The sequence below is a fragment of the Falco peregrinus genome, chromosome 1, assembly GCF_023634155.1.
Source record: "Falco peregrinus isolate bFalPer1 chromosome 1, bFalPer1.pri, whole genome shotgun sequence".
NCBI classification, from domain to species: Eukaryota; Metazoa; Chordata; class Aves; order Falconiformes; family Falconidae; genus Falco; species Falco peregrinus.
This window is the reverse complement of record NC_073721.1, coordinates 89,199,741-89,227,636: the sequence shown is the minus strand read 5'-3', so window position 1 is coordinate 89,227,636 and position 27,896 is coordinate 89,199,741. Positions and strand designations below refer to the sequence as shown.

The following is a 27,896-nucleotide window of genomic DNA, read 5'->3' as shown; positions in this document are numbered from 1 at the left end:
CCTTGTCACCTGCCAGTGCCCCTTGGCCACACTAAGATCACATCCTCTCGTTAAGTGCTCTGCACACCTTACATGCCTCTCTGCTGCTCCGGGTGCAATGACTGGAGGGCAGGCATTTCTTCTGTATTAGGTAGCTCAGTAGGGTTCAGTCCACAAGAAGGCTGGGATAAAGCTGGTAACTTAGGGCTCCTCTGCTACCAGGTGAAAGCAAAAATGTGTTTGGGAAGCCACCTGAAAGCATGATGTCATGACTGCTTTATAGCCCTGGTCCCAGAGCCAGGCAGGGATGACAGTTGGCTTCACCTGGGGAGATGCTGTTCCTTCATGCTGCCTGTATCTCACCATGCTGCCTGTATCTCACCATGCTGCCTGTATCTCACCAGGCTGCCAGGAAAGGGAGGAGCAGGAGCTTCCTGAACCTTTCTGTGCTCCACTGAACTGCTTCTGCAGCACCCAGAATTGACCCCATCATACATCTTATCTGCAATGAGTATTTATTATCTTGGCTGCTGGCCTTTGAAATGCCTTTATTCTTTTGACTTGCCTGTAAGGTTAAGATTTCATCAGATCTTCAGGTTTCCTCTGTAGTTTTAATACTCACTTTTTCTGTATCTGACAAAATCCAAGCTGTAGAATGTGTTGCATTTTTTTAGAACAGCCAATTATGAGCCAGGCAGAAAACAAGGATTACACATTGAAACTCATTAAACTTTCTGTACTGATCTGGAATTTGCTTGGCTAAAGCATCGACAGCCTTGTCCAGCAAACCCCCTCATTTTACTCAGGAATCATTTAAGGTCAAGGAGCCCAACAGAAGTTTGCTTCCTTCAGCATCTGAGGGCTTAAGCAGAGTAGTAACTGATTCTTCACACATTTTTAACCCTGCCACAGATCCAAGGTACCCTCTGCTTTCACTGAGGCCTCAGCTAAATGTAATTCACTCTGCATTTGCTGTGTGCCAGCCCCATGCACAGCCTTCTGCACTGGCCCACCTGGCATGCAGTAACTCATTAAGTGCTGGTAGCAATCATGTGCCCAAATCCTCAGGCTGCAGCGAACAGCCCTGCAAGTGTAATCTGAACCTTCGCACAGAGCAACAGATGGTTTCAGCAGCCTTGTGCCAGAGGCTTTTAAAGACGAAGGTCCCCCACCTCCGCCTCCTCTCCCAGCCAAATGTGCCAATTGTTGCTGTTAGCAGACTTCAACAAAATGCCCAATTTAAAATGCCTGTATAAAAATCTGTTATCTGTACAAAACTAGCAGTGTTAAGCTTAATCCCCAGGGTACTCTAAATAGCGCGGAGATACAACAGTGTCCCTGGGACCTCAGCAGGGCAGCTATCAGAAGGTCACTTGATTTCTCCTGGGTGGGCTGTGGCCAGGAAGGCAGCTGCCTGCTCTAGCTGTTATCTCCTCAAGCAAAAAGCTTGGCTTTGGGTCCCATATCTCCCTCCATTCCAGCGTTGCTATTTTTGTGACCCTGCTGTCTTGAGATCACTGCTTCCAGCTATAGAAAAGGAGCAAGTGGTACTAGGTCCTTTTTCACCTGGGAAATGGTGTCCTTCCCATTCCTTGGCACACATGTGTTCACCTGTTCCATTGCAGTCCCTGAGTTTATCCTCACAGAAGCAGCTTGGTGACTTTTCTTTCAGTGCTAGGATTAGTGTTATGGCACAGATTTTGGTACCTCTAGGCAGGCTGAAATTAATGATGTCTACATAAATTTCAGGCTGTCAGTCTGCCCAGCCCCTGCAAGGCAACAAAATCCAGTGCTACTTCTGTAACTTGCACTAAATGCAGAGGCTGTACTAATGATCTGCTTTTTGAGGACTCCTGCGCTGTGAGCTGCCCCTATTTTTCTGTCTCTGATCTCTGTTGTAGAATTTTAGACCTTCTGCCATAATCGGAGTTTCTTCTGGTTGTTCCCATTGTCACTGCTCTGCATGACAGTCACTGCACACTGTATTCCTGCTCTGGTGATGCTAAAAGTCTCTCTGAGACATGCACTTCCCTTCCCTGTCTCTGCTTTCAAGGCTGCAAGATGTCTCTTTAGAGTTAGTTTGAACCACAAACTGTCCTATGTTTCCAACATCCTCTTGTTCTCTGTCTCTGAAATCATTCATTTTTTGCAAGTCCCCATTAGAAGTGGAAAAATGCTTCTTCCTTTGTGGTGTTTGCTGTCCTGGTGCTTAGTCATTTGGTGCCTCAGAATAAGGAAGCAGTGCCTGCCTTCTCCCAGCACAGCTGAGCAGGAGCATGAGCAGATACTCACGCTGGAAGGCACAGCCAGCCCACCGCCAGGCACAGAGCCACTGCCTGCCAGGGGCAAGGGTCCTGCCTGCATCACCCGCAGAGTACCTGCTCCCTGCCTCTGCTGCGCTGTCAGCAGCCTCAGCCGGGGTGGAAGGAGGGTGGCGGGCCCTGCTGCGGGCACTGCTGACCCATGGTACGGTGACAGGCAGCATTGTGACCCCACTTTGCAGGGAGTCCCACAGCAGCTCTTGCTGTTGCTCGGCAGGACTGGTGTGCCCAGTCAGCCCTGCTCTGCAATAGCTCTTACAGAGCTTGGAGAAATGGGTTGCTGTCTGGACTGTGCAGAACACAAGCTTGGCAAAGAGAAGGCTTGGCAGAGCAAAGCACACTTGTAGGCTGCTCATTGTGTCTCACTTCTGGGTGGCATGGAGCACACTTCATGCTCTTTGTAGATTTTCACAGTACGCCTTGTCTTGAAAGCTTCAGAATTAGGTAGCATCAAAAGACGATTGTCACGTTATTTTTGTTTTCTGTGATAAACAGTGAAATACTACTTTAACACTTTTCAGTGATTCTACACATTTCAATCACTTTCTACTCTGTAGAGGCTTTAAAATACTCCTTACCTCCCTCTCTCCCTAATAATTTTTTATTCCTTTTACTCCTTGTGCCTACAAGTTTTTTGACCCTGTGGAGTCTGACAGTGGTTTGCTGGGTTCAAATGGACCAGATCACAAATCTTTTACAGCTTGGCATCAGGTCCCAGCTGTGGTTCCAGAGGCCCCTGACTGCTGCAGTTTCTTGGGGAATCGCTAACTTGTCTAAGAGGTTTGCAGGAATGGACTTGTCAACAGAGCTAACGGGTCTGCTCCCAAGCAGGCTTCTCACGACCAGATTTTTAGAAGTGCCCAGCACCTAATATCTCTTACTGGGACACTGAATACACACTTTTGAAGGTTTATAATTTCTGAGGTGGTTATCATTTCTGAAAATTTGATTACTCAGTGCTGAAATAAAGGCTGGGGACCTGTGGGGCATGGTTGTGAAGGGCAGTGCAGAATTTCATTTGGGTGGGTGGATTTGGTTTTTTAATCCTCCCTGGCTGAAGAAAGGAAAGCCCAGATCAACACCCTGATGTTCACACAGTCTAACCAGAGCTCTCCCTTCTTCGTAACTGGACTGGCTAATGTCTGAAAACAGCATTGTGTAAGAGAAATTGGAAGTATCTTTAAAATACAAGAATAAGATTTGTTGAGAATTTCTGTTTTAGGGCTAAGCCACCTGCAAATCAAATTTAAAGTTTTCTTCAGGGATGAACAGAAGAAATTATCTTCAAAGCTGATCTTATTCAAGAGATCTCATATGGAAACACATGTCCCACATGGGACAGCAAATGGCAGGGTGATGCAGTTATCACAACCATGGACACTCATGGAAGTGTACAGAGCAAGGGTAAAGCTGGTCTCCCCCAACTCCAGCTATCTAAAATATAAGTGTTTATGTCAGAGATTAGTCACACTTTTCACCTTCCTCACACTCCAAGGAGAGAGCTTGGCACCTCCAGACAGTGATTTTTCTGATCTGTTGTGAGTGGCCAAATCAGAGAAGACAAATTTTACCTCTACAGGTCCTGTAGCAAGACACCTTAGGATGATAAATACTATATAGGCTAGGGATTCACTATATTGGCTAGACGATACGGTGATGTTGCTGCAAAAAGCTTCTCAGTAATGAAGGAGTTTTAATCTTATTTTAAAGAGAACTTGACCCTGTAGTGGCAGCAATCAAGGATGGAGATGAAAAAGCAGTATGCAACATGATGAAATCAGGAAAAGACCTTTCTGAACCTAATAAGGATGGCTGGATACCCCTCCATGAAGCTGCGTACTATGGCCAAGTGGGTTGCCTGAGCCTGTTGCAAAAAGGTCAGTGAAGTTAAAACTAAGTAATCACAAAAGGGAGAAGAAGAATATGAATAAATTAAAAAGCAGAATTAGCAGAAACCCAAGCCTGGTCTGGGACAGTGTGTGAAGCTTTTTTCCAATCTCTCTGAGCGTATGTTAATTTCACCTTCTCTTTGAGAATAGGTTCCCAGACTGAAGCTTCTAAAAGTTAGGATCTTCCAGAGAAAGTGGTATCTGGATAGATCTTGCCAAGTCCTGGACATCTCACAGTAAAGCCTTGTAGCTGAACTCTCAGCTGTCGTGAGCTGCTTGGCTGCCACAGCTGACAGCAATTACCCCACTTCCCACTAGTGGGAGATCCAGCCCAGCACCTCTTTGCTTATCTCTGAAGGTGGTTAACTACTATAGTTTGTTTTCAAACTGTTGCTGAAGAGCAGTTACTCCACAACTTACTGCATCACCAGTGGCCATAGCTGAACATTTTAATCTATGCCGGCCACTGATTTAAAGTGCTTGATCTGAGTTACAGTAACTTTATAGTATATTCTTAAATTGCTTTGCTCATGGAAAAGGAAAAGAAAAGAAATAAACAACAAAAAGTCACGTAAAGCTAGGAGGATCTTGAAAGGTAATGATGCTGCAGATACTTGTGCACTACGTGCCGTGATGGCTTTGGGCTTGCCATTTCTTCACAGCGTACCCTGGCACAATCGACCAGCGCACCCTCAATGAGGAGACAGCTCTCTACCTGGCCACCAGCCGGGGCAACCTGGACTGCCTGCTCACCCTGCTGCAGGCTGGGGCCGAGCCTGACATCTCCAACAAAGCCAGAGAAACGCCACTCTACAAAGGTAAGTGGCTGCCTTTCCAGGGATGCTGAGCTCTTCTGGCACCACCGAGGCAGAGCTGCAGGATGGCTGGTGGTGTGAGGCTGGAACTGTGATTAGCTCTCATTTTCTACTTTCCCTGTCTACTATGTCTGACCTGCCATGCCACAGCCTTTCTTCTCATCCACCTCAGAGGCAGGATTAGAGCTGCCCCTGCAGGATGCCACATGGGCTGAGGGTGGGGTGGGTGATGCTTAGTGGGGCCCTAAGCACAGGGTGTCTGCACAATGTCCCAAACTTATGGAAAGCTGGATTGTACAGGAATATGTATGCTCGTCTAAACAGTAGGTCCTGTTAGATGTGGGAGTACGATGGCTGTAGACATGCCAGTGATTCCTATATTGTGTGCGCCAGGCCAGGCTGTGTGCTGTGGGTGATGCATAAGGTTGTAAACAATTCATTGAGGTAGGTAAAGTGTTTAGTGTGAACATGCTACTTTGCTGCTGGTCAGAGAGAACACTTTCTTTAGCAGAACAGCTTTACATTATGATATCACAAAGATTCAGAGAAGGAGATGATCTCTCACACTTTCATGTCCATGCCCTTTAACTGACTGCTCCTGTCATGACTATTTTTAGCACTCTAAAACATTAAAAAGCACATATTACTGGTTAAAACAGTAATCTTGCCTCCAAGTTTGGATGCCTAGCATTAGAGCTGTTTAAAATGCATTTGTTTTAAAATTCTGGCCTATAGTCTGCTAAAGGAAAGCTGTTCAACCGTGCATTTAGCACACAGTAGTGGTGGTAGTAGTAGTAGCAGTGCTCATACTACTAATAATAACAGCAAGTGTAATAGGAAAGCACCGTTTAGCCAGAGGAAAACTATTATTAAGGATGTGCTACTCTTGATGCAAAATCTTCTGGTCTATCCTCCAACAACAACAACAACAAAAAGAAAAAATATCGTAAGAAACTAGTCATCCCCAGTGCTTAAACAAATTAAACTCTGCAGAGCCATGCACAGGTAATTACAGAAGTGTCTAATCACATAGTTGCTTTCAGTACACATGAGTGACACCTGCGTATGGGTGAGGAAGCCATGGCAATATCCCAAGGGAAGAGCCAAAACCAAAAGGTGGGAATTCTGTGAGGAAAAGACACTATTATTTCAAAGAAAAAAACCCAATTGCTATGGAGTGTGCTGGCCTCTCTATACATTGTACAACAAATGCTAACTGGGGTTTGTAAATGTCCCTTATTCTAAGTACCTTTGGTTTGGGGTCCCACCATAAAGGTGTGCAGGAAGCCTCACAATTTGGGATTCAAAAAACAATGGGACAAATTGGTAGAATAAAAATCAACGAAATACTATTAATTATCAAGAAAATATCTTTAGCTCGGGATGGTCCTGAACTATAAATTGTTGCAAGCTGAGAAAGTGCTGCTGACTCACATCATTACTGTTTCCTAAGGATCCTTTCCTGGGTACTGTTGGTTTAAGCTTGTTTTGGGGTTTTTTTTGTCTATATAGAGCTTTATCTGTTGTCCAGTCAGTTTGCACCGAATTTGGAAAGTTTTCAAGTTATGATTTCTGTAACATGTTGTTCTTTATAAATAATCTCCTGCACCTTGTCACCTTGCTGTGTCACTGTGGTGTCCAGTTGGTACAAACGTGCTGGGCTGGATTCCCCTCCATGCCAGGCCTGGCACAAGTCCTGCACAGAACACTTAGCCTCCTCCAGGCCCTGGTTGAAGATTGCCTTCACTGCCACATCATTTACAAGCCCCGGACAGTGTCATTTGGTAACAGCCTTGGCCCTCATATTCACCTAGATGGAACTTTGGTCTTTACTGACTATGGCCTAGTTGTATTATATTGCCTTATGCTACATGGAATGGATACCACAACATCCAGAATCTTCTCAAAAGCCTGTCCTAATCACTTCCCTTTTTTCCAAAACAGCTTGTGAGCGCAAGAATGCAGAGGCTGCAAGACTCCTGGTGCAGTACAATGCTGACACCAACCATCGTTGCAATCGAGGATGGACTGCTCTCCATGAGGCTGTCTCCCGAAATGACCTGGAGATTATTGATATCCTTGTGAAAGGAGGTGCAAAGATCGAGTCTGCAAATGCCTATGGGATCACTTCTTTGTTTGTGGCAGCTGAGAGTGGGCAGTTGGAAGCTTTGAGATACCTCGCAAAATGTGGTGAGTACAGCTGTGCCATTAAATGCCTTTACTGCTTTCATTCTTCATATTTCAAAGTTGCCATTAATTCTCCCTGGCTCAGTTTTTCTGCTTCTGGAGACAAGGCCTAGCCTTCAGAGGTGCTGAAACCCTGTTGTTCCAGGTGGCTGAATTGTGTAGGGTCTTCCAGTGAGCATGGCCCAGACACGTCCGCTTCTTCAGCATCCATTCATGGTCACCTACTTTGGGAAGTAATATCGTGCTCTCTAATTACACTGCCTGATTGAAAACCCATATTGCTGCACACACGTAGCCTAAAATCCAATCAGTCATAAAAGATAACTGTAGGTGGTAATAGATGTCAGAAGCTGAACATTAGCCAACCCCATCTTCTCATGAACATGTGCAGTGATGGGCAAGGTTAGCTGTCCTCCATTAATGAATCCTGCTGAAAATAGATAAATACTATTGTATAGTTAATGGATTTACACCAAGGAGAAGCAGACTTGCTCTCTCTGTGTGTATATGTTCAAACATGTGAACAGAGTGAATTTGATTCTAGTTTACACTAAATCTACCTTTTACTGCTCCACTCATGTAAAACAGCTTTAAAATAAGCACAACGTACTTTACTACTCTTCTGAGGCGTATTTTATTTTCACTGTGGGCTAATATCTTCAATGTAGGTAACAGCTGGGCCCTGCACTTGTGAAATAAGAGCTAAACAGCAATGAAGATAAGAAAAACTTCTGAAGCAGTTAGTATGGCTAAAATATGAGTTGGGGAACAAAAAATGTGTTCTGCTGTCCAGCTAGCATTCTCAAGTCAGTTTTATGTGACCAGTTAGTCCACCACACTGCCTACAATTTTAGAAACTAAGCCAGGATGTGATTTGTGTTTCAACTTAGATAGATATTAGGATTTCCGTAAAGTTCAATTTTGAGAAAAATACACAGGAGAAAATCCATTAAAACTGTCCAATTGTTTCAAGCCCTGGAAAGCTCCTCTGAGAATCCCAGGAATGATATCACTGCATTGTTTATGATGAGCAATGTTCATCATAAAAAAGGGTTTCTTTTTCATTTCTTTTTCATTAGGATCGTAGTCCTGTGTTATGTTTTGTCACTGCAATTCTCCTGATGTTTCCAGCTACATCTTCAAAGGGCCAAATACAACACAGATGTTTCAGTTTGGGGCGAGAGCACAGGGAAATGTTCTCTTTGGCAAGGAGTTTTCATGATCAAATGGGAGACTGATTGGCTCCTCTATTGGAGTTTAAAAGCAAAACTCCAGTGAAATGTCATTCCCATTTAGGATACACATAGAGCAGCCCTCCTGAGGACAGCACAGTACAGTATACTACAGTCAAAACCCAGGCTTCCAGGCCTTAAATATCTAGCACAGAAAAAGCTAGAATCCAGATTGTTTGTGGCCAAAAAGTATTAGGTCTTGGTTTATTCATGCAAGTTGTTTATTAAGCCAAATACACGCTAGAGCTCCAGAAAAAAATGCCCCAAATAATCTAGTAGCTCATGAATAATGTTCATCTTTTTTTGGTAAAACCTACCATTCGGAGCCTAACTGGAACCCTTGTGAAGTGATGTGGCCTTAGGTGTTGAGTTTTGAAATGAAATAAATTTTCATTGAATAAGGCATGACCAAAGCTGATTAGAATTGTTACTCAATACCATGCAGATGTCATGTTATAGAGTACTCTTTTGGCCTGGCTATGTACTAAAACTAAAATATAGTGTAAATAGTATAAATGTACTGATAGCGTGAATATATAAAAAGTATAAATAATATATTTAAATATAAATAAATGTATATCATAAATATATAATCATAGAATTATGGAGAGCATCTTTTGATGTTATCTAGCCCAAACTCCAGCTCAGGAATAATCTATATACATTGTATAAACTCATAAATTCAAATGGAATTATTGTATCTAAAGAAAAGGCCATGCTATATAAATAATTTTATAGTTTTAAAGTTTTTTGCCTTTGAGCTGCAGCTGAATGGAGCCTAGAATCATGATTGGGAGCTAATAGTCACCACCCATGTTAAACTCTCCCTCATAAAATTCACATCATATTAAAAACCAGTGGAAAGCTATGATGTAACTGTATACAACTGGTATGACTGTATCACCTCTGATATGACCTCATTCACATCCCGGTCCAGCACATTTTGTAGCTTCAGTGTCATGGAGATGCATGTGTCCATTCAAAGCATGTTGCTTCCACCTGATTTTAACCTTTTGGTGCTACAAAGGTTTTCTTCCTTCCTAGGTGCTGATATAAATACTCAAGCCAGTGATAACGCCTCTGCTCTTTATGAAGCCTGTAAAAATGGACACGTACCTATCGTGGAATTTCTTTTGTCCCAGGGAGCAGATGCTAATAAAGCCAATAAGGATGGCCTGTTACCTCTTCACATAGCAGCCAAAAAAGGGATTTGCGAGTAAGTTTTAGTTCATTTCATAGTTTCATCTTTTAGACAAGAATCTGAAGTCCTTATTAAAAGGAGATTGGAATGTTCTAGATCTAATTGTGAACATGGGATGCTGCCACTTGGGAGCTGGTCTTTCTGCTTGCACAGCTCAGGCTGGAAATGAAGAACATGTTTGCAGGTTGGGATGGTCTAGGATGGGGTGAGCAGGAATGTGGGTGCAAGATTCCTTTAGCTTTGCCAAGATGTCACCTATTACAACTAAAAAGACTCATGTATCTTGGAGCAGATTAAATTGAGCTCCAGAAAATATGCTTGAGACAGAATAAAAAAAATCTGTGTGTGTGCATGTGTGTAGGGGTAGGAGTTAGTCCTCATTTTTTCCTACATGAGCCCATTGTGATTCTTCTGTACAAGCAGAACATGCTGCATTCACCTCTGGTATGTCCAGGTTTTATTAACAATAATTCAGATGCTGACAGCAGGAAGTGGTTAAGTGAATCTCTAGGGCATTGGAAAGATTGTTGCTAGAATATGGTGTCCAGTTCTGGTATCCTCCCCTTCAGAACCCTTTCAGGAAATTGGAAAGGCTTCAGAAAAGAAGTACAAGAATTACTCATGATCTGGAAAATATACTCTATTAGTGAGTGATTAAATGACTCTTAAATATAACAGACAAACGCATAAAAAGATCTAGTGGGTTTTTTTTCTGAAGTAAAATGTGTTTGGGATAGAGCTGAGCACACTTTGAACAGTGAGAAAAGTAACTAATGGAAAAATAACCAGGAATTGAGTAGACTTACTAGTCCTCTGAAGCAGAAGTGTTTATAGGAGAAACTCTACAGCCTGTGATAAAGGATATCAATTTAGAAAATGCTGTCTAGGGATCGGATTGTTGCACTGTCATGGAAATATTGTTGACCTAGCTCTTTCAAGACCTGAGACATTGGAGTATGCTTCTGAGGATGAACTCCTTAGCATTCTGATCCTAGGGCAAGTTATAGCTCCTGCCTTTAACCCCTCACTGCTGGAAGGGTGAGTGACCCACAGCCATTTTGCAAAATACAGTCACATTTCACAGCGACAGACCCTTTTGGTGACTGTAGCAAATTCTTCTGTCACAGCTTCTATCAAAATCCTTTCAGCAATAGTCAAAGGAAAGAGTATATCCAACTGCAAAGACTGCTTCTGGATAGTAAAGCTAACTTTGCAGACAACTGTAGGAGCAGATTCTTATATATTTCACAGTGCCTGGGGAATGAAAAATTTTGACTGCACTACGCCTTCCCATAGCATCTTTTATCCTAGTGTTTAGGTCTGCTTGGGAATCCCTATTAAGCTTCTCAAATCACTTTGATAGGCCTGAAGATAATAATTTTCTGCAGTTGGAGTAGGCCTGCTTTGTGTGCAAGCTGTGTATTCTAGAGGGCAGCCCAGTGTGTGTTTATACGCATACAGCGCGTACATGAATACCCTACATAGACTAATGTAGGCATGATTCAAAATTTTCTCTGGGGTTTGAGCTACAAAGACATTTTCTTGAAAAAAAACCCACATTTTAGATGAGAAATGTGCCAGAGACAGAACCCAGCTTTAGTTGCTCACTTTCAAAAAAAGTTCATCTGAAAATACAGTAAGTCGATCTGAGTCCAATTTGTATATAGTCTGCACCAGCTCTCTGAATCTTCTACTCCCCTCAATAGTTCCTCACCCTGACCTGAAAAGAAATTTACATGGAAACTCTACAAGCTGAGTCCATCCCCATTTTATGAAGGAAAGTGCCTGGTTCAGATCTCACATCTGTTTATTCCCAACACCCAGCAGCATAAATGAGACCAGAATTTAGCCCAAACTCCGAGTTCCTTCACTTGTAAAAAACTGAGCACAAATATTTGTGCACAACTGCTGCAAACTAAGTGCAAAAGAAAGAAAAAAGAAAAAAATTTCTGCTCTTATAAATATTTATCTAAATGACAAAGCTTTAGCCCAATTGGCTGATCATTCTTAATTCCTTTGGTATTCAGTAAAATAACACCCTTCACGGTGACCTCTCTTTGTATTCCTGCAGATTTAATACGTAATTCTGCAGGAATTCCACGCTTCAACTTTTTGCCAGAGCACGAAGGCTCCCTACCATCAAAAAGCCAAGAATGCAGTCCCAAGGCTCAACTGTCAACTCTTGTTGCTTGGTGTTTGTTTATTTTAAGTGACACCTTGTCAATACTGACCTGAAATTCATAAGGGTCATCTCATCGGCTGTAGGACAATCACAAGCAGTTATTTAACTCCTCCCCCCTCGGAACTGAGACGCTGAGAAGGGAAGACTTTGTGAAGTGTGGGCAAATTTATCAAGTAAATGAAAGCCATTAAATTTTTGGCACATTCATGCTAAGGATGCTCTGCCTCATATATATATATATGCCTTTCCATATAGTTTCTAACAAATAGAAATTACAAAAACAGGTGCCAGGGATAAGGGGAAACTTGGCACTATTTCAAAACTGTACATGAGGCTCAGCCTTGTGATGGACGTAGGATGTAGCCTGGCGTGTCTGGCCTTGGCTGCCTTCTCCCTCTAGACAGACAGGAAAGACTGCAGAAGTGGAGGCACCATATTACTGAACCGACCCGCTTTGGAGGATGAGGAAGAGAGACGATTCAAGCCTCGAAATGAAACTGATACAAATGTGATGCTTCTTGTTTTTCCTCCCAAAATAAATGTGGGGTACAGGGAGTGTACTGAGGCCTGGGACACTGCAGCATTTGGATGCAGAGTCTCAGCATGGCACCCCTGTGTTGAGTTTCAGGCCTCCCTTGCAGACAGAAATGACGCAGTGCCTCTTTAACTCAGATGTGAAGAGCTGGCTGAAGCACATATGCTGGAGAGAAAGAACAAAACAGACCCTTAAATCTTCAAAACAGTTGATCATGGGATGACTAATGCTGGTACTTGGCATGGTCCTCGCAGTGCTCTGTGCCCTTTTTGTTATTACGGCTCTTACAGAACATTTGCTAATGGTGGGAAGTTGCCAGCTCACCAGCGCCCAAACCTCCTGCTCCCTGGTGAGCATCAGAGTGCTGGAAAATGAGTGAGGCTGCTTAGAAAAAAAAAAAAGAAAAAAAAGGTGTTTGATTTCCCAAGATATTTACATATTTTAAAAGACTTTTTGTTTAAAAATGATATGTAGAAGTAACTTAGAGACATCAACAGTCCAACACTTAAATAGGAACATAATCCTGTAAAGTGTTATGCATCTTCAACTCTTATTTCAGCTCCTGGGAGCACTGGAGGCTCTGTCTTTCACAGGATCATTCAGTGTATCACAAAGAAAGGTCTTCCTGAGACTAGCGTTTACATTTGGCTTAGTTCATTATGTAAATATACGTTTGAGGGCTGAGTGTTGGGACCAGGCATTGCAGTCAAGCTGAAGATGTGCAGCATTTTAAAGGAGACATGCTACATGGTAGGAAACTGAGATTTGCATGTTTGAAGAACTGTTGACCGCTGGATAAAGTCTGCGTGGAAGGAAGAAGAGGAGGAGAAGGTGTGCTTAGCATGCTGGCTCCTACAGGTTTCATTTTAGATATCCCTCTCTCTCCACAGACAACATACAGGGAACATGAGCATCTCCTGAGACAGTAGGCAGACTCAGGCTGGATGGTCCCTAGTCTTTCTGGAAGTAGCTTAAGGTGACTGGTCTGTATTTACAGAATCAACCTAGTGCCTTGGCTAAACCATCCAGTTTTACATGCAGGAAATGAGGGTTTAACCCAAAGGACTGGTCATGCAGCTCCATTAGCACCTATGGAGAATAAAAATGATCACAGATTTGCAACTGTGGGGCTCCTGCACATCATGTGTTTGAACTTCATGTTACAGAACGAGAGCAGCTTGATTTATGTTGCTGTGTCTGAGGCCACATCACACTTTCCAATAGCAACCCCTGATTACTGGGGTTTAGGACTTGGCTGTACATTTTTTCTCCCTGGGCTAAAGCATGGAAACCAGCCTGGAAAATATTTTTATTTCTTTTTCTGTCCTTTCCTAATTATCTTTTTGGCTCCCCATGATCTGGGATGGATGTTGATAGTCCCATGAATTTGCCACAGCCAAAAGCCACACAGTGAGAGCCTCCAGGATGGATCAAGCTAGGGTAATAACTGAATCGTAAAATTGGGCAGGGAGGCTTGGGAACCAAATATGTAGTTTGTTCTAGCTCAGTCCTGCAGAGGAATGTTTGATTTCACCCCATTCTGTCTCAAGCCTCTTGCTGTGGCTGTGACCCATGAGGCCTGCCAACATCTTGTGTTAGTGCCCTTCTCTGCTGAGCAATAAAACATAAAACAATGCCGATGAAGGTGGGGAGATACAGCCTCTCTGCTGGCACCTCAGGCCATGCACCTGTTCCTCCAGTCCTACCCACAGCATGCCGATGAAGGTGCAGAACATCTGGGAGATCCTGGCTGGGCGTCTGCCTTTTGGGCTGGGGCACCTAAGACAAGTTACAACAGGGTGGGTGAGCGCCAGCACGTCATCTCTTCCATTGTAACTCCCCCTGTAGCTGCCACTATCTCATAGAAACTGGGTGATAATTTCAAAAAACACCTGTTCCTCCAGGAAAGAAGGAGTCACGCAAGTGACAGTTTTGGCAAGGTAGGAGCACAGGGAGTTGCTGACAGGTTTCAAGTTCACACTTTAGTTTCTCTCAGAGAGAGTTGTTCCTGTGCCTGAGTTGGCAGGCTCTCTCTGGTGGTTACAACCATACAGCTATGATTTGCTGTATGGTTGTAGATCCCCTAGGTCCCCTAGAGCTCACTGCTGTTCATTGACTCTCCACCTGACAGGATTGTCTCCATGCTGATCCCTGTGACCAGCCGCACCCGTGTCAAGCGTAGTGGCATCAGCCCCCTGCACTTAGCAGCTGAACGCAACAATGATGACATCTTGGAAGAGCTGATCGATGCTGGCTATGATGTCAACACCACCCTCTCCAATGAACGGTCCTGCCTTTACGAGGACAGACGCACCACCCCTCTCTATTTTGCTGTTTTTAATAACAACATCTATGCCACAGAGCTCCTGCTGCAAGCTGGAGCCAACCCCAATGTTGACCTCATTAACCCATTACTCATCTCCATTCGCCATGGCTGCCTGAAGACCATGAAACTGCTCCTTGACCATGGAGCGAACATTGATGCCTATATATCAAGCCATCCCACCACATTTCCAGCTACCATCATGTTTTCGATGAAGTACCTTTCCGTGCTGAAGTATCTCCTGGATCTGGGCTGTGATGCAGGTTCCTGCTTTGAGTGTCAGTATGGAAACGGCCCACACCCTGCATTAAATTACAGACGGGACAGACTTAACGATCCTCAGCTGTCCAAGGAGCCAACCATAGTACAGGTAAGCACTGCCTGTCTACCCACAGTACTTCTGAGGACATCTCCTACTCACGTATCCTGCAAATTTTAATGCATTTTTTCTCCCAGATTTCCTGTGATAGAAGATGCCTTCCCTCCTACTTTATTAACAGAAAAAAAGGTTCAGTGAAAGTCCTTGAATGTTCCAAGTCCATGTTTAATGACAGCAGGGTGGTAGGCAACAGCCGCTGTGGCCCTGGCTTGAATCTGTAGTGAATTATGGCCATCTTGACAGCTTTGCTGTCAGATCTACAATATTCTTTTCCTTTGGACCTGAGGTGCCAGGAATAAAGCATGTTTTCTTGATAGGCAGTGTCATATGGGCAGTAACATATGGACAGTAGCATATGGGCAGTAGAAACCTGCTTGTTCTATTTGCCCTATAAGATTTGTTTTGTCTGATACAGAATTTAAGCTCCTAGTTAAATTAGAATTGTCTAGTGCTTCTCTTTACGAGGGTAAACTAATGAATGTAAATAGTTGCAATTCCCCAGTTTACTGAACAAACAGCCATGGTGAGAGAGCGTAAATCATTACATTAGCTATATGACTGTGCATTATATTTGAAGTTTTCAAAAGACTTTAGGAGATGTAGATCCATGATTTCATATGTTCAAAGCCCCTTACAGATTTTAGATATCCACACTTTACACGTGTATCTTTGCAGTCCTTTCCGAATCTCAGCTAGGCTCAGCTTCTGTTGGGCTGGAATTGAACTATCAATTCCTTAAAGAACTTTGCAGAATCTCAGATTACACCTGGGTTTTTTTCTGATCTCTGTGTGCTGACTCCAATCAAAATTTCCTACCCTTCAACATGCAACACAACAAAGAAATCTCAGCATGGCAGTCTTTCTATTTTGCAAAGAAGCAGGGAAGAAATAAATCACCTTCTATCTAGTTTAAGTGTAATTTTGAGGGATTCAGAAGAAAGTGTCATTTAGCCCAAAGAGGTTGTCACTAATAAATGCTCCTTGGTAATGGAAAGAACAAAGGAAGACATTAATAGATCATAGGAGATCTTGACCTTTTTATTAGTCCTGTCTTCCAAAAGACTTTACTCTCTAGTAATGTGTCTGGGAAAAAATGAATAAAATGAAATCTTAGAAAGAGGATTGTAAGAATCCATCAAAATAATCTCTTATACCAAACAGAGCTGACTTCTCCTTGAGAGCGTTTGTCACAACAAAATTCCTTCAGGATACTACACTTTTGTCAAAGAAGAAATAATAAAATACATCATCTCCAGTTCTTGAACTGTGATATAGTAGCATGTAGAGTGAACAGAGAGCTGGAATTCCAAGGCAAGGAGAGACAGTTTGTCTGTAGCCCTCTGTTGTATCCTAGCCACTCAAAACCCGTTCTGTTTTTACTTATTTAAGGACATTATTTCACTCTGGATCTCACCTACAACTACTTTTAGTGCCTAACAATATATTAGGTCATCACCTTAATGGTCAGACCATGTGAAGCAGAGGTAGCAGAAGCTGTATCAAATCATATTAGTGCCTAGAACCAGTGAGAGGCAAATGCATACAGAAAAGAAGCAATCCCTTCCCGCCAATACTTTTTTAAATTTGCTTCCTTTACTGCTAGGAATTTGGCTAATGAAAGTAAGGCTTGTGTGGTATAGCTTCATAATATAGTTGTGATATGTTTTGTATTCTGAAATACAGAATGTATCTTATGAAACTATAGCTTTTTCCACACAAAATGTGTACATTTTTTATTTTATTGTATATGATTATGGAAAGATAATAAATCTGAAAGCTTAGTCTTTACACAGTAAAGACCATGAGCTACTGGAAGTGGATTTGAAAAATGAATATCTATAAATCATTACTGTTGCTACTAAATTAATGTGTGCTGGAGAGAGCAAACACAGGGAAATGGTTGCTGTCTCACTGCACCACGTTTCCAGAATTGCAATGTCAGACCCGTGAACACGGAGGGTGAGGTGTCCTACTGCCGCGAGAGGGCATTCGGGGGCCTGCCAAGAGGCATGCTCGGAGTCGCTTTGTCCCTGAGTCAGTCCCTTTGCCTGTAGCTGCAGGTTTGCATAATTTTGCTTCATTTTGTTGTGCCTTTTTTCCTGCAACATGTTTTGGAATATTTTTATTTCAGAGAATGTTTTTGCAGACTGAGCTTGTGAATAGGCAAGAGAGAAAAAGGCAGGCCAGGTCTCTGGCAGAGACAAGAAGAGGAAAGCAGTGAGATTCAGTGTTTTATTGCCCTACACATGTGTCCTCATTTAACTCGATAATGTGGAGTTACTGCTTGGAAGTGGTAGTGCAGATCCCCAGCTTGCACATCCTATAAGTAACTGCGTGGCAATGGCATATGCACTGGAGAATGCAGCCAGATATTCTAAACCAAACTTCCTGTAAGTGGTCCAGGTAGGAAGCTGTAGGTTGTCCACTGGGATCCTCCCAACATTACTGTATCTAAATTTCCTGGGAAACACTACAGGGTGGTGCTCAGTGGAAAAAAGAAAAAAAGTCAGAAGAGTAATAAACACCTCTGTGAATGCTGTCACCTTGAATAAAATGGCCTTATAATTTTCTGCAACTTTATTCTTTCCAGGGTGAGGTAATATAACTTTAATTCTGAGTAAGGGTATCCACACAAAAGTTTAATGCATTTTGATTTAGGGCTCATGCATGTGTAATAAAATTTGATTTTTGATTTTTTTATTAGATAGTTACAGGAGCTTAAACTGAAAGAGATTTAAGCTGGTGCATTGTCTTTCCTGTTTGTGGTGGGCTTGGAGGGTGCTTGCAGACAGTCTCAGTGACTAAAGTGATCGACGGTGTTTAAGCCACCATCATCCAATTGGGTTTGGCCATGTGCCTGAGTTCTTACCCACACAGCATGATGCAATTCATGTTAAATTTTCTGTCTGCTCACATGCAGATACATCCATAGATATCTTCGTCATATGCAGCACCTTAACAGAGATAGATGAAGCTATCTGGTGTATTATACTTAGTTAAAGTGGAAAGAGAAGTCGCTACTTTATTGATATGAGACTGCTAAAAGTCAGGTCCTTAAATCTGTTCTTCAATATCACCATAAGCAGCCCTCCATGCAACAGCTCTAAGTACTCTGCAGCTCCCATGGGGGGCAACAGAAAATTTGCTTAATCCAGGACTGTGTAAGGAAGACATCACTGTATTAGGCCCAGGATAGTTCTCCCATGAGTGAGTAAAACTGCCTGGGATTCATCTGGGCAGAGATTTCCCCAGACTTGTTTCTAGTGAGGTGTTTCGTCCCCAAAAGCTGCAGATGCTAGTAGGTTCACAAGAAGCAGGAGGTGCTGTGCTTGGCCCGATCTCCCTCTTTCCCTAAGCCTCCTTTCTGCACAGTTGCCACACAGAGCCCCTCCCAAGAAGGGGAAGGGACCCAGCATGCTGGGCCACAGTGCCCTAGGCTTCATGGACCTTTCAGCAGCTCCCTCACTGGCTTGGGGCAAAACTCCTCTGCCCTCCCATTTCTGCGGAAGTAGGACCCTGTAAACAATTCAGCATCTTTTCCATGCTCCAGAGCTCGGACTTCAACAGAGGTTTGTGTCCTCCTGCTGTCACAAAGAGGGGATTCCATCTTCAGTTGCAAAAAAAAAAGTGCTTAGTTGAAGTTTCTGAAGGGAATCTGGTAATTGCCCTCACAGCTGGTATAAGGTTGGGACCACCAAAGCCCTGTTGCTATTGATGTAGATTCCATGGTCGCATTCATGTCCCACTGACTTTAGTCAATCTCTTTTTCCTTGAAGTTTTGTGAAATGGTGTCTACTCCAGAGATAAGTCGCTGGGCTGGTCCAATCATCGATGTTCTGCTGGATTATGTGGGTAATGTGCAGCTCTGTTCCCGGCTCAAGGAGCATATTGACAGCTATGAGGACTGGGCTGTCATTAAAGAAAAAGCAGGTATGGTCACCCAGGAGAGAATCGGACACAAATAGTCCCGCTGCTGGAATCAAAGCCTCAGTTACCATCTCTTCTTAGTATTCACCACTTGAACTTGATAGGATTTCCCTACTGAGACTGAATTACATTTTGGACCAGGCATGAGGCAGTAGAAATTGCTGAGTGTTGCTGGGTCTGTGATGTACACCAGCTGCGGATCTGACCCACTGGGAAGGAGCATTGCCAGTGCAGGAAGGCCCATTTGGCCGCACCTGGGGTGCAGTCACATCAGGGCAGGTGGGCAGCATGACCATCTCCACAGCAGCCCAGCAGTCACCAGTGGACTTTAAAACTTCTGCTAACATTCTGCTCTCCCAAATATCCTTTCCCTCAGGATCAAGTCTTTCATAGACATTATCAGTATTAGTTTCCTGGCACCAAGATAATTTTGGTACATATTACATTTATTTTCAGTGGGAAGGCTGAGTACTGTGAAGCAGCTCGTTTAAATCTTCCTAGAAAGCCCATAGCTAAGGCTGAGATGGGATACAGCACCCCATCCTCCTGCCCTGCTTCCTTCCCTATGTCATAACTCAGAATAGATGAGCTGCCACCAATGCCAGATGAATCATCCCTCTATTACGGAAAAGCCCCCTTCTTTCATTCATCCTCCCATTTTCCTCTTGACACTGACCTGGCCAAGCTGAGCTGTCCCTCTCAAGTTTAAACCTGTTCTGCTCATGTTTCTGACCTGCCTGTTTTTCAGAACCCCCACGACCTCTTTCCCATCTTTGCCGCATCAAGGTACGAAGCCTGGTTGGAAGAAACCGCATTAAACTTCTTGACACCTTGCCTCTCCCAGACAGACTGATTCGATACTTACAGCACAATTACACACAGTGACCCCAGGCACACCAGACATGCAGCAGCTTCCCGGCATGGCACTCAGCATCATCAGCATGGTGAGGGTGCACGTTGTGCATGGTGGGGAAGAATTGCTGCTGGTTTGGTCAAGCGCCCTCCAATGACTAATCTAAGAGAAATATGCTTCTGAAGCATGAGTGAGAAGAAAATGGAGGAGACAGAGAGCTAAACATGGGACTGTTGTTAGGTTTTCCAAGAGAAAACACCTATGATTCACCTCAGAGCTTGGTCTGCAAAGAACAAGAAATGAAAGCCAGCACTGAAAAATTAGTAGTGCTGAAGCAAGTATCAGTGAGGAATTAAAAGGTATCCTGGGGCTGTGGTGGAGCTTAGTATCCTTGCTGCGATCACAATTCAGAAATTATCGAGAAACAACTTATTTGGGAAAACAATCACATTTCCTTCACTGAATGAGATTTTTATTTTAGTTTCTTTTGTACTGTTTGGATTTCTGCTAAGTGTGCTGGTTGCTAATTCTCTGATGCATTAACACCATCTTGCTAACACTTCTACTTCCATTTTTTGAACCTTTATTATTGAGTAGAATACTTGATTCTGAACATTCAAATCTCAGATCTTTTTAATAGACTAAAATTCAGAAGTTCTGATTCCTTTAGAAGTGAAGGAAAGGTTTATTTAAGGATGTATCAATTGTATCTGCGCATAGTGAATACAGTTCATTTTGTATTACATTGGCAATAAGGAATAGGTGAAATTCTGCTTGGGAAGATTTATTTTTTCTTTTTCTGGTGTAAATTAGAAGTAGCTGCACTGTAAACAGTAGCTTTACTCAGTCATGGAGCTAGTGTCAGAACAGAACAAAGCCCTAGAGGTGCAGGAACAGAAGGGAGAGGCAACACTGCTAAACCAATTTTCTTTGTTCCTCCCATGAAGATCTTGTCCCTATAAAACCCAGCCTCTCTTACCTCCTTGGACCTCCTGGCTATAATACCATCACTGGATGAAAGAGAGATTATTTCAAAATTGTGGAAGTCAGACTTTGAGATTTATGAAAATGGATACGCAGAATTAGGCTTCCAAATCCTTATTCAGGTGCCTAAACAATGCCAGCTTGCTTGAGCCAGGTGTAGTTCCACTTGAGCCAATAGGACCACATTTGGTGTCAGATATTACTGAGGCAGAATAAAAGGCTTAGGATTTAGCCCTGAATTTCCTGATTTTGGAAGTTTGAAGTATCTATTAGCTCCCTTTGACATTGATGAAAGTTATTATCTCAGCTTCTTTGAAAATTAGGTCACCTATTTACAGCTCAGATTCACAACTGATTTATGGCAGCTTAACAAGTTACCATCTATCAGCTGAACCGCTATAATTGTCCGTGAAATTCTTTTATTGAAGTTTTTAACAAGTCACATTCCCTCACAGCTGGGGAGGCCGAGGAGCCCATGAATGGTTATTGGCAGCGACTACAGCTCAGTTGATAGGTGTGACTTGCTGAACTGATTTGATGAGTGCCTCGTTCCTGACTCGGCACCTAAGTAAGGATGGAAGAGCCTAAATTTGGAACTACGTCTTTGCAAATCTTATGCTAGAAGCACAATCCTTCTTACCTTAGGTGATAGAGTTGTTGTGCACTATGGTTTATTTGGATTCCCCACCAGAGAGCTGACAGATCTGATTTTGTTTGTTGGCCTGCATACCATCCATGGAATCAGATAGAAGTGTAAGTAGGGAAAATGCATTGCACCGGATTTTATTTGTACCGCGTTTTATACCTTAATACAGGACTAAAAGTGTGTTGCACACATACAAGTCTGTCTGGGCACACAAGTTCAGATTCTGTAATGGTTTTGTGTGAAATGTGTTCAGCACTTGTGGAACAGGACGTGAGCAGAAGAATTGGTTATAGCTATGGGCACTCTGTCCATAGCTGTCCCCTTCCCAAACACAGAAATGTTGAAAAACTAAGAGTTTCAATTCACACTGAACAAGGATCTTCTTGCAAAGCTTTGGAAACTGCTGAAATTTTGTCCAGTGACTTCCATTACTACCAGTTTAGCATCTACCCCCTTGTCTCCTGCAACATCAACAGGGAATTGCTTCAGGCTGGAAAAATACTAGGTGGAGAGAAAGGGATGGGGAACAGGAAATCTTCAGACCAGTTTTGCCAGTGAAGGCCCTGTGTTGATAAGCAAGAGCTTGAGAGAGAGAAAATCACCTGTGGAGTCTGTGCATCTCTCACTTTACGGGGCTGAGCAGTGAAGGTCTGGGTCTTACTCATATTGATATAAATCTGAAGAAAATTCCTTGAAATTAAGTGAGTGTAACAGAGCAGAGCTGTAGAGGTTGATGGATACGGACACACGGCTTGGTGGAGACCATGTACGTAAGTGCTTGTTTAGTATGCAGTGACAGTGTCCTGCAGACAGCTGACTGATTGAAGAATTCAGTCACCAGCTGCATTTATAACCACAGGGTTGGGATTTCATAAGCTATCCCAAAGTGGGAATTTCCCCTGAGCCATCAGAGTTACGTATACAAAAGCCTCTTGAGTTGCAATTTCTTTTTTTGTCCTTTGAGAAGTTGAAACTGGGTTTGAGTGGAGCAGATACAGAAAGTCCATTTCTTCTTTCAGCCAAGAGACCTTTATGCCTCTATAGGAAGACCCGTGTCCTGGTTGCTCTCCACCATTTGTCCTGAGCAGGAGAGTCCCTGAGCTGCAGAGCACTGGTCTGATGGGAATGTACCGCACCTGCAGGAAGGATAAGTGCACATTCTGCACCGAAACTGAGAGGAAAGTCGATTAGAGGGGGAATCTGGTAATTACAGTGTTATTAATTCCTTTCTGCTTGACCCTTAGAGCAAATCTTCACATGTTCAGTTTACATTTATTTGCACTGAAATGGAGCTCACTACCTCTCCACTCCAGTCATTGACACAATATTTTGTGCACGATACTGAATCTGTACAAATTCAATGTGCATTTAATGCATCTGTCTAGAAGTTACTGTGAAAAGACAAATACCCTAAAACCCAAACAAACCAGGCTTTGTAAGCAGATCAGTAGTTCTAGTGCAAGGTAAAGTGGCTTGTTTTTACTGAGTGTGATAGATAGACTCCTTCAGAAATGATGACTTTATGTGAAATGTTCTAGGAATATTTCATGACCAGGTTACTGTACTTTTTTTTTACTGCAACATGTGCAATTCACTTGATGTTCTTGTGCACTTTTTTTGATTTTTTATTTCATTTTGTATGAAAGCTTTTTCATTTACCTCTCCCTTCCCCTTATTTATAAAAGCTGTTGTGGTTTTAACAGTTTAAATTTGCATTGTTGTAGTAAATAGCAGCTCTTGAATGTTATGTTTCCATCTTTCAAACTATGAATAAACAAGTAGATTCTGAAGGGCTATCAGCTGTCCTGAATAGCAACACCAAACAACCGAACACAAAAATAGCCAGGAAAGGTCTGAATCATTCCAAGCTTGAACAATTAATAATTTTGACGTTAATCTCAGGGGTGGGAGAAGAGTAAGTATTGCTAGAGAGGAGAAAGAGTTGCTATTCTTTGTAACTTTGGAAAGTCTCACACATCCCCATTCAGTGATTTTGAATATACTTAACAATTGTTTTCTGGTCATTTGTGTTTTACTTCACTGCTGCTCCAGTTCAGAACCTCAGCAAGAGCCACTGCCTGCCCTGGGCTGGGGAGGGAAGTTCCATGTAACAAAGGATTTTAAGGATTTTAAAAAGTAACATCAGTTTAAATCTGAGGGCAAATGCATAAGTATCTGTGTGCCAGAGGTAATTTGAAATGGTCTGGTTCAATCCTTCATCATAACTTAAAAACATGCTATTCTACTACAAGGAAATTGTACAGCAATATACATTCAAATATGAAGCAGTTAAAAAGAAGAAAAAGAAAACAAAGAATTTAATATCGAAAAAAGTAGAAACTTGATTTTAACTCTCTTCTTTCTCTGGATTTCTTCAGAAACAGAATTTCTACAGAGGCTGTCCACTTTGCCAAGTATTTCAATTTCGATAGAAATTCATATTCTGGTGTGATACACAGCATTTTCAAATTTCCTTTCTGAACTCATGCAGGAACACTTGCCCATGGCAATCATGGCAATACCTGGGCTTCGTTCCACAACCTGCTCTGGTCACCCAGATGGAAATCCAGACCTATGCCAAGGACGCTGCTCTGCATTGACAGCACTGAGACAGAGTTCAGCATCTGGTTTCAACTGGATTACAACAGTGACACAGAGCTATTGGTGTGAGAAAACATCCCTATTTCTATGTAAAAAATTCCTTGCCTACAGCTTTGCAAATTAAGAGCCATAGCTCTCCTCCCAGTAACTTACACAGGGGTACTGCCTCTGGTTTCTGTTCATCAGCTTGTGGAGGGGGACAGAGTCCTCCTATGGACTTCCCCCCACCCCCCCTCAAAAAAAAAAAAAAAAAAAAAAAAGACAAAAACGGAAAGACATCTTAGTACATTCATATCTTCATTTCTGGATCAAGAGCTAATGTGATGTCTTTAACCCTTAGATCAGCTTTTTATCGGCTTGCATGTAGTTGGCAGGTACGTGCTACCAAAGCCAATTCCTGCTGTCTCTCCTATAGGCATAGTCCATACAGGCTTGATACACGTTTTAAGTGCTGGTAGCAGGGAGAAAACAATGAAAGCAATCTCCATTTCTAATTTTGATCTGCTGGACTAACACATTACAGCTGTTGTTTCCATAAAAAGTAAACATTGGCGGGATATATTGTGAGGTTTGGGGAAAGAATGAGCTACCTGTAGCCTGAGAGTAGTTTATATCCTAATGAAAGTTGCAACTTGGCTATATAAGACCAAACCCCATCAAAAGATGCAAAATGATACTCTACAACTGCTTAAGATGGTAATTCTTTCATGACTGCAATGCGCTCAAAAGAAGTGTTGCCTGTTTTTCCCCTTGTGGAGATACCAAGAGTCATAGGGAGCTACACTAACCAGAGACCAAGCTGATCAAGGCCACTTTTTATTGAATCCTTGGAGAACTTCTTGTTAGCTTCAGCAAGAGCAGCTTCAGGCCCTGGGAGATCACCGGCATCCGTTCTCTGGCCCCTTCCCCCCCATTAATACACTTCTCTTGACCTCAGTGATTTACTCTAGTATAACTGAATAGATATACATGCCTGCAATATTAAACCTTTCAGATCTCATGTTCTGTGCCTTAGCACCACTGCCTCCATGGGCATAAGAAAAATCTAACTCAGAAAAATCCCGTTAACTTTTCTAACACTAATTTGTTAAAATAATTGGGAAAACACCAGGCAAATAATTTGCAGACAGGTCTTGTGATCGTATCTTAAAATCAGGCAAAATAAAAGATGCATGTGAGCCAGAAATCAAGGCAGGCTATTCCATGCAGTTTTTTTGTCTATCATATTTTATGGTTTTGTATTCAACAAATACAATTTCTCATTTGTTCCTTTGAATGCAAACAGTTCCTAATGTGGAAATTCGTGCTGCTTCCATTTGCACCAGCTTAGTGCTAGGTAATTTTCCAGAGAAATAATTTGCAGTTTACATCACTCTGAATAGGCACAGGTTTCAGCCCTCATATCTGCCCACCAGTTGCAAATCAAACTTGTGTCTACCCAGTGGGGCAAAAATAAACAGACTGCATTTGCAGAATCACCAAAATAAAATTACCTCTTTTCTTCCCTTAATTTTTTCTTTTAATTCTCTCACTATTTACATACAAGAAGAGCTTAAATCAATTCACAAAGTGTGATTCCTACATTAAATACTGTCCTTCCAGTCTCTTGCATGCAAAAGGAAGTGACCTGAATATCTTGACTTCTCTGGAATTACTTTAAAGTACAAAAACTCTTTGAATGGGTTTAATTCATTTCATTTTGCTGCTGCTGCCGCAGGGCAACCCCGGAAAGATGTTCCCACATGGAGGAGGTCTCCTAGGTGTTACAAGTGCGGCTATGAATGGCCCGCAGCCCCGCTCGCCACAGCTCAGACAATGCCTGTCGATGAAAGAGCCCTGGTTTGCCTCATGCTCCGTGCCACCAGCTTCGTAAGGCTTATTCCCAATTTACACGTGTACCAAGAGGAGAGTCGAGCCCAAGTAGCTTCCCAACAGTTACTAATTCGCTCCAGCCCGCCCACGAGGAAGAGGGTGCGATTGCTGACCTCCTTCCCACTGCTGCTCCACGCTGTCAGCAGCTCACGCCTGGTGCCCAACCGGGCATTTCAATGCACTCTCAGGAGCTGTTGTGTTCAGCGTGACTCTGACACCCCCTGGCTAAAGATAGCCAAAAACATTGAAGATTGGCGGGGGGACGGCGGGCTTGGTGGGGATGGGTTTCAAAACCACAGGCCTATAGAGTTTCTGCCCTGTGCCCTCGGCCTCCTTGCAGAAGGGCGGCACCTCCGCTGGCAGCGCAGCCACACTCTTCCTCCACAGCCCCAGCCCTGGAAAGGGCGATGGGGGCAGCGTGCTGGGGGGCTGGTACACCCCCAGCCCAGGGCAGGGGAAGGGGCAGCAGGTCCAGGCACCCACCCGACCCGAGAGGACCCCGGCAGGGTCCTTCTCCCCAGCATGCGGAGCAGGCTCAGGGGGGCTCTCTGGGCCAGCAGCATCTGGGCTCCGTTTGCTTTTCTTCCCCTCATAGGGAGGAGGGTCTCTGGGGGCTGGGACCCCCTCGGGGCCAGCAGGAAAGGCCCTGGCTGGCAGGCTCTGGGCTGGCCGTGGCTCTTCCCAGAAGGAAGCGGGGAGCTGTCGCTTCCTCATGGGCACCTGGTCCGGCCTGGTGGCCTCAGGGTTTTGCTCCTGCAAGACCCGTTCCCCGGCGAGGTTCTCCTCAGCCTCAGCAGTCTGTGGCACCTTCTCGGTGGCAGCTCCGCCAGGGGGGCTGGGGTCAGGTGCCTCAGGCTGGGGGCCCCGGCCCCGGTCCTCTGCCCCCCTGCGCCAGCTGCACTCGGGGGGCTTGCTGGGGTGGCACCGTGGGATTCGGGAGTACTTCTGAGAAAACCGCTTGAGCTGCTTCTGCAAGTATTTTCTGTGGTCCACCGACCGGCGACAAGGAGCCGATTTATCCAGAGCCGCTTTGATGTCGCTGGAGGCCAGGTTGACAAAGTTCAGTAGGGTTTTTACCTCGCTGTCCGATGCCATCTCACTGGATGCACCACACGGAATTTCCCATTAAAAGTTTATAACCCGCCTTCAGTCAAACGCTGACAAACCTGCGAAACACGACAGGCAGACTTAAGAGCGGGAAGACTTGGTTCAAATAGCACCCAGCAAATGGAGGGAGGCTGGGGGGACATGTCAAACTTCTCAGCCACGCAGACAAGTTGTCCATCAGCCCTCCTCCATGCCGGCAAACTCCCGCCACGTGCCCGCAGCCCACGGCCCCGCGCCGCTGCCCCAGTGCACACCGGCATGGGGAGCGGCTCACCAATGCCAGCCCGGCGTCTAATCTTGTTAGATAGTGCTTATGTGGAAAGAAGCAGGGGCTGCCACTCCTGCCTCCCTGTAAGCAAGCGCGGACACTCACCCGGCGTGCGGCGGCTTTTCTCGCCGGTGCTGGCAGCTGCAGCGTCGCCGCGAAGAAGAGCCCCTTCCCCGCTAATCTCGTTAGGCAGGTTACACACCGCCAACCTCGGCGGAGGCGGCTAGGGCCTGCCAGTGTTTGGACGCAGTTTAGCAAGCACTTGAGCAAGCTGAATGAATATCGACTCCGGCGAGTTCGGGGCTCTCCCAGGCCAATCAGAAGCCACTTTGCCAAATACAAAGCATCCCAATCAGGCATCAGCCTCCCCTCCTCGCATTCTTTGCCATCACAAATTGTCACCATGGGGACAGCCACAGAAAGACAGCTAATAAATACAATCATTTCCCCACGATTTCTACCATTCTCCCTATCCTCTTCACCCCTACCGTGGCCTTTCTTTTTAAAATGACACAATCCAAAGTGCAAGTGCTGAGGATGAGTTAGGGAAGTTTAGACACCCTTTTCTCTGCACTCCCCAAAGCTATCTGGGGGC

The 27,896-nt window shown here is 43.9% G+C and overlaps 2 protein-coding genes across 4 annotated transcripts in view; one reads left to right on the top strand and one right to left on the bottom strand.

Annotated features, from left to right (window-relative positions):
- The window catches only part of ASB2 (ankyrin repeat and SOCS box containing 2), a 28,140-nt gene extending 3,386 nt beyond the window's left edge, over positions 1-24,754 (top strand). For all 3 annotated transcript variants that reach the window (XM_027793256.2, XM_005241929.4, XM_055817914.1), the window contains 7 exons: positions 4,011-4,177; positions 4,852-5,007; positions 6,949-7,194; positions 9,468-9,639; positions 14,473-15,034; positions 18,820-18,973; positions 19,719-24,754. In XM_027793256.2, the coding sequence (XP_027649057.2) occupies positions 4,011-4,177; positions 4,852-5,007; positions 6,949-7,194; positions 9,468-9,639; positions 14,473-15,034; positions 18,820-18,973; positions 19,719-19,855 (1,594 nt within the window). In that variant the 3' untranslated portion in view covers positions 19,856-24,754. The remainder of the gene's footprint in view (positions 1-4,010; positions 4,178-4,851; positions 5,008-6,948; positions 7,195-9,467; positions 9,640-14,472; positions 15,035-18,819; positions 18,974-19,718) is intronic.
- Positions 24,755-26,151: 1,397 nt separating this feature from the next.
- On the bottom strand, positions 26,152-27,021 carry FAM181A (family with sequence similarity 181 member A). Its single transcript, XM_005241928.2, has one exon. It carries the CDS (start codon positions 27,019-27,021, stop codon positions 26,152-26,154), a length of 870 nt encoding a protein of 289 aa, XP_005241985.2.
- Positions 27,022-27,896: the final 875 nt, after the last annotated feature.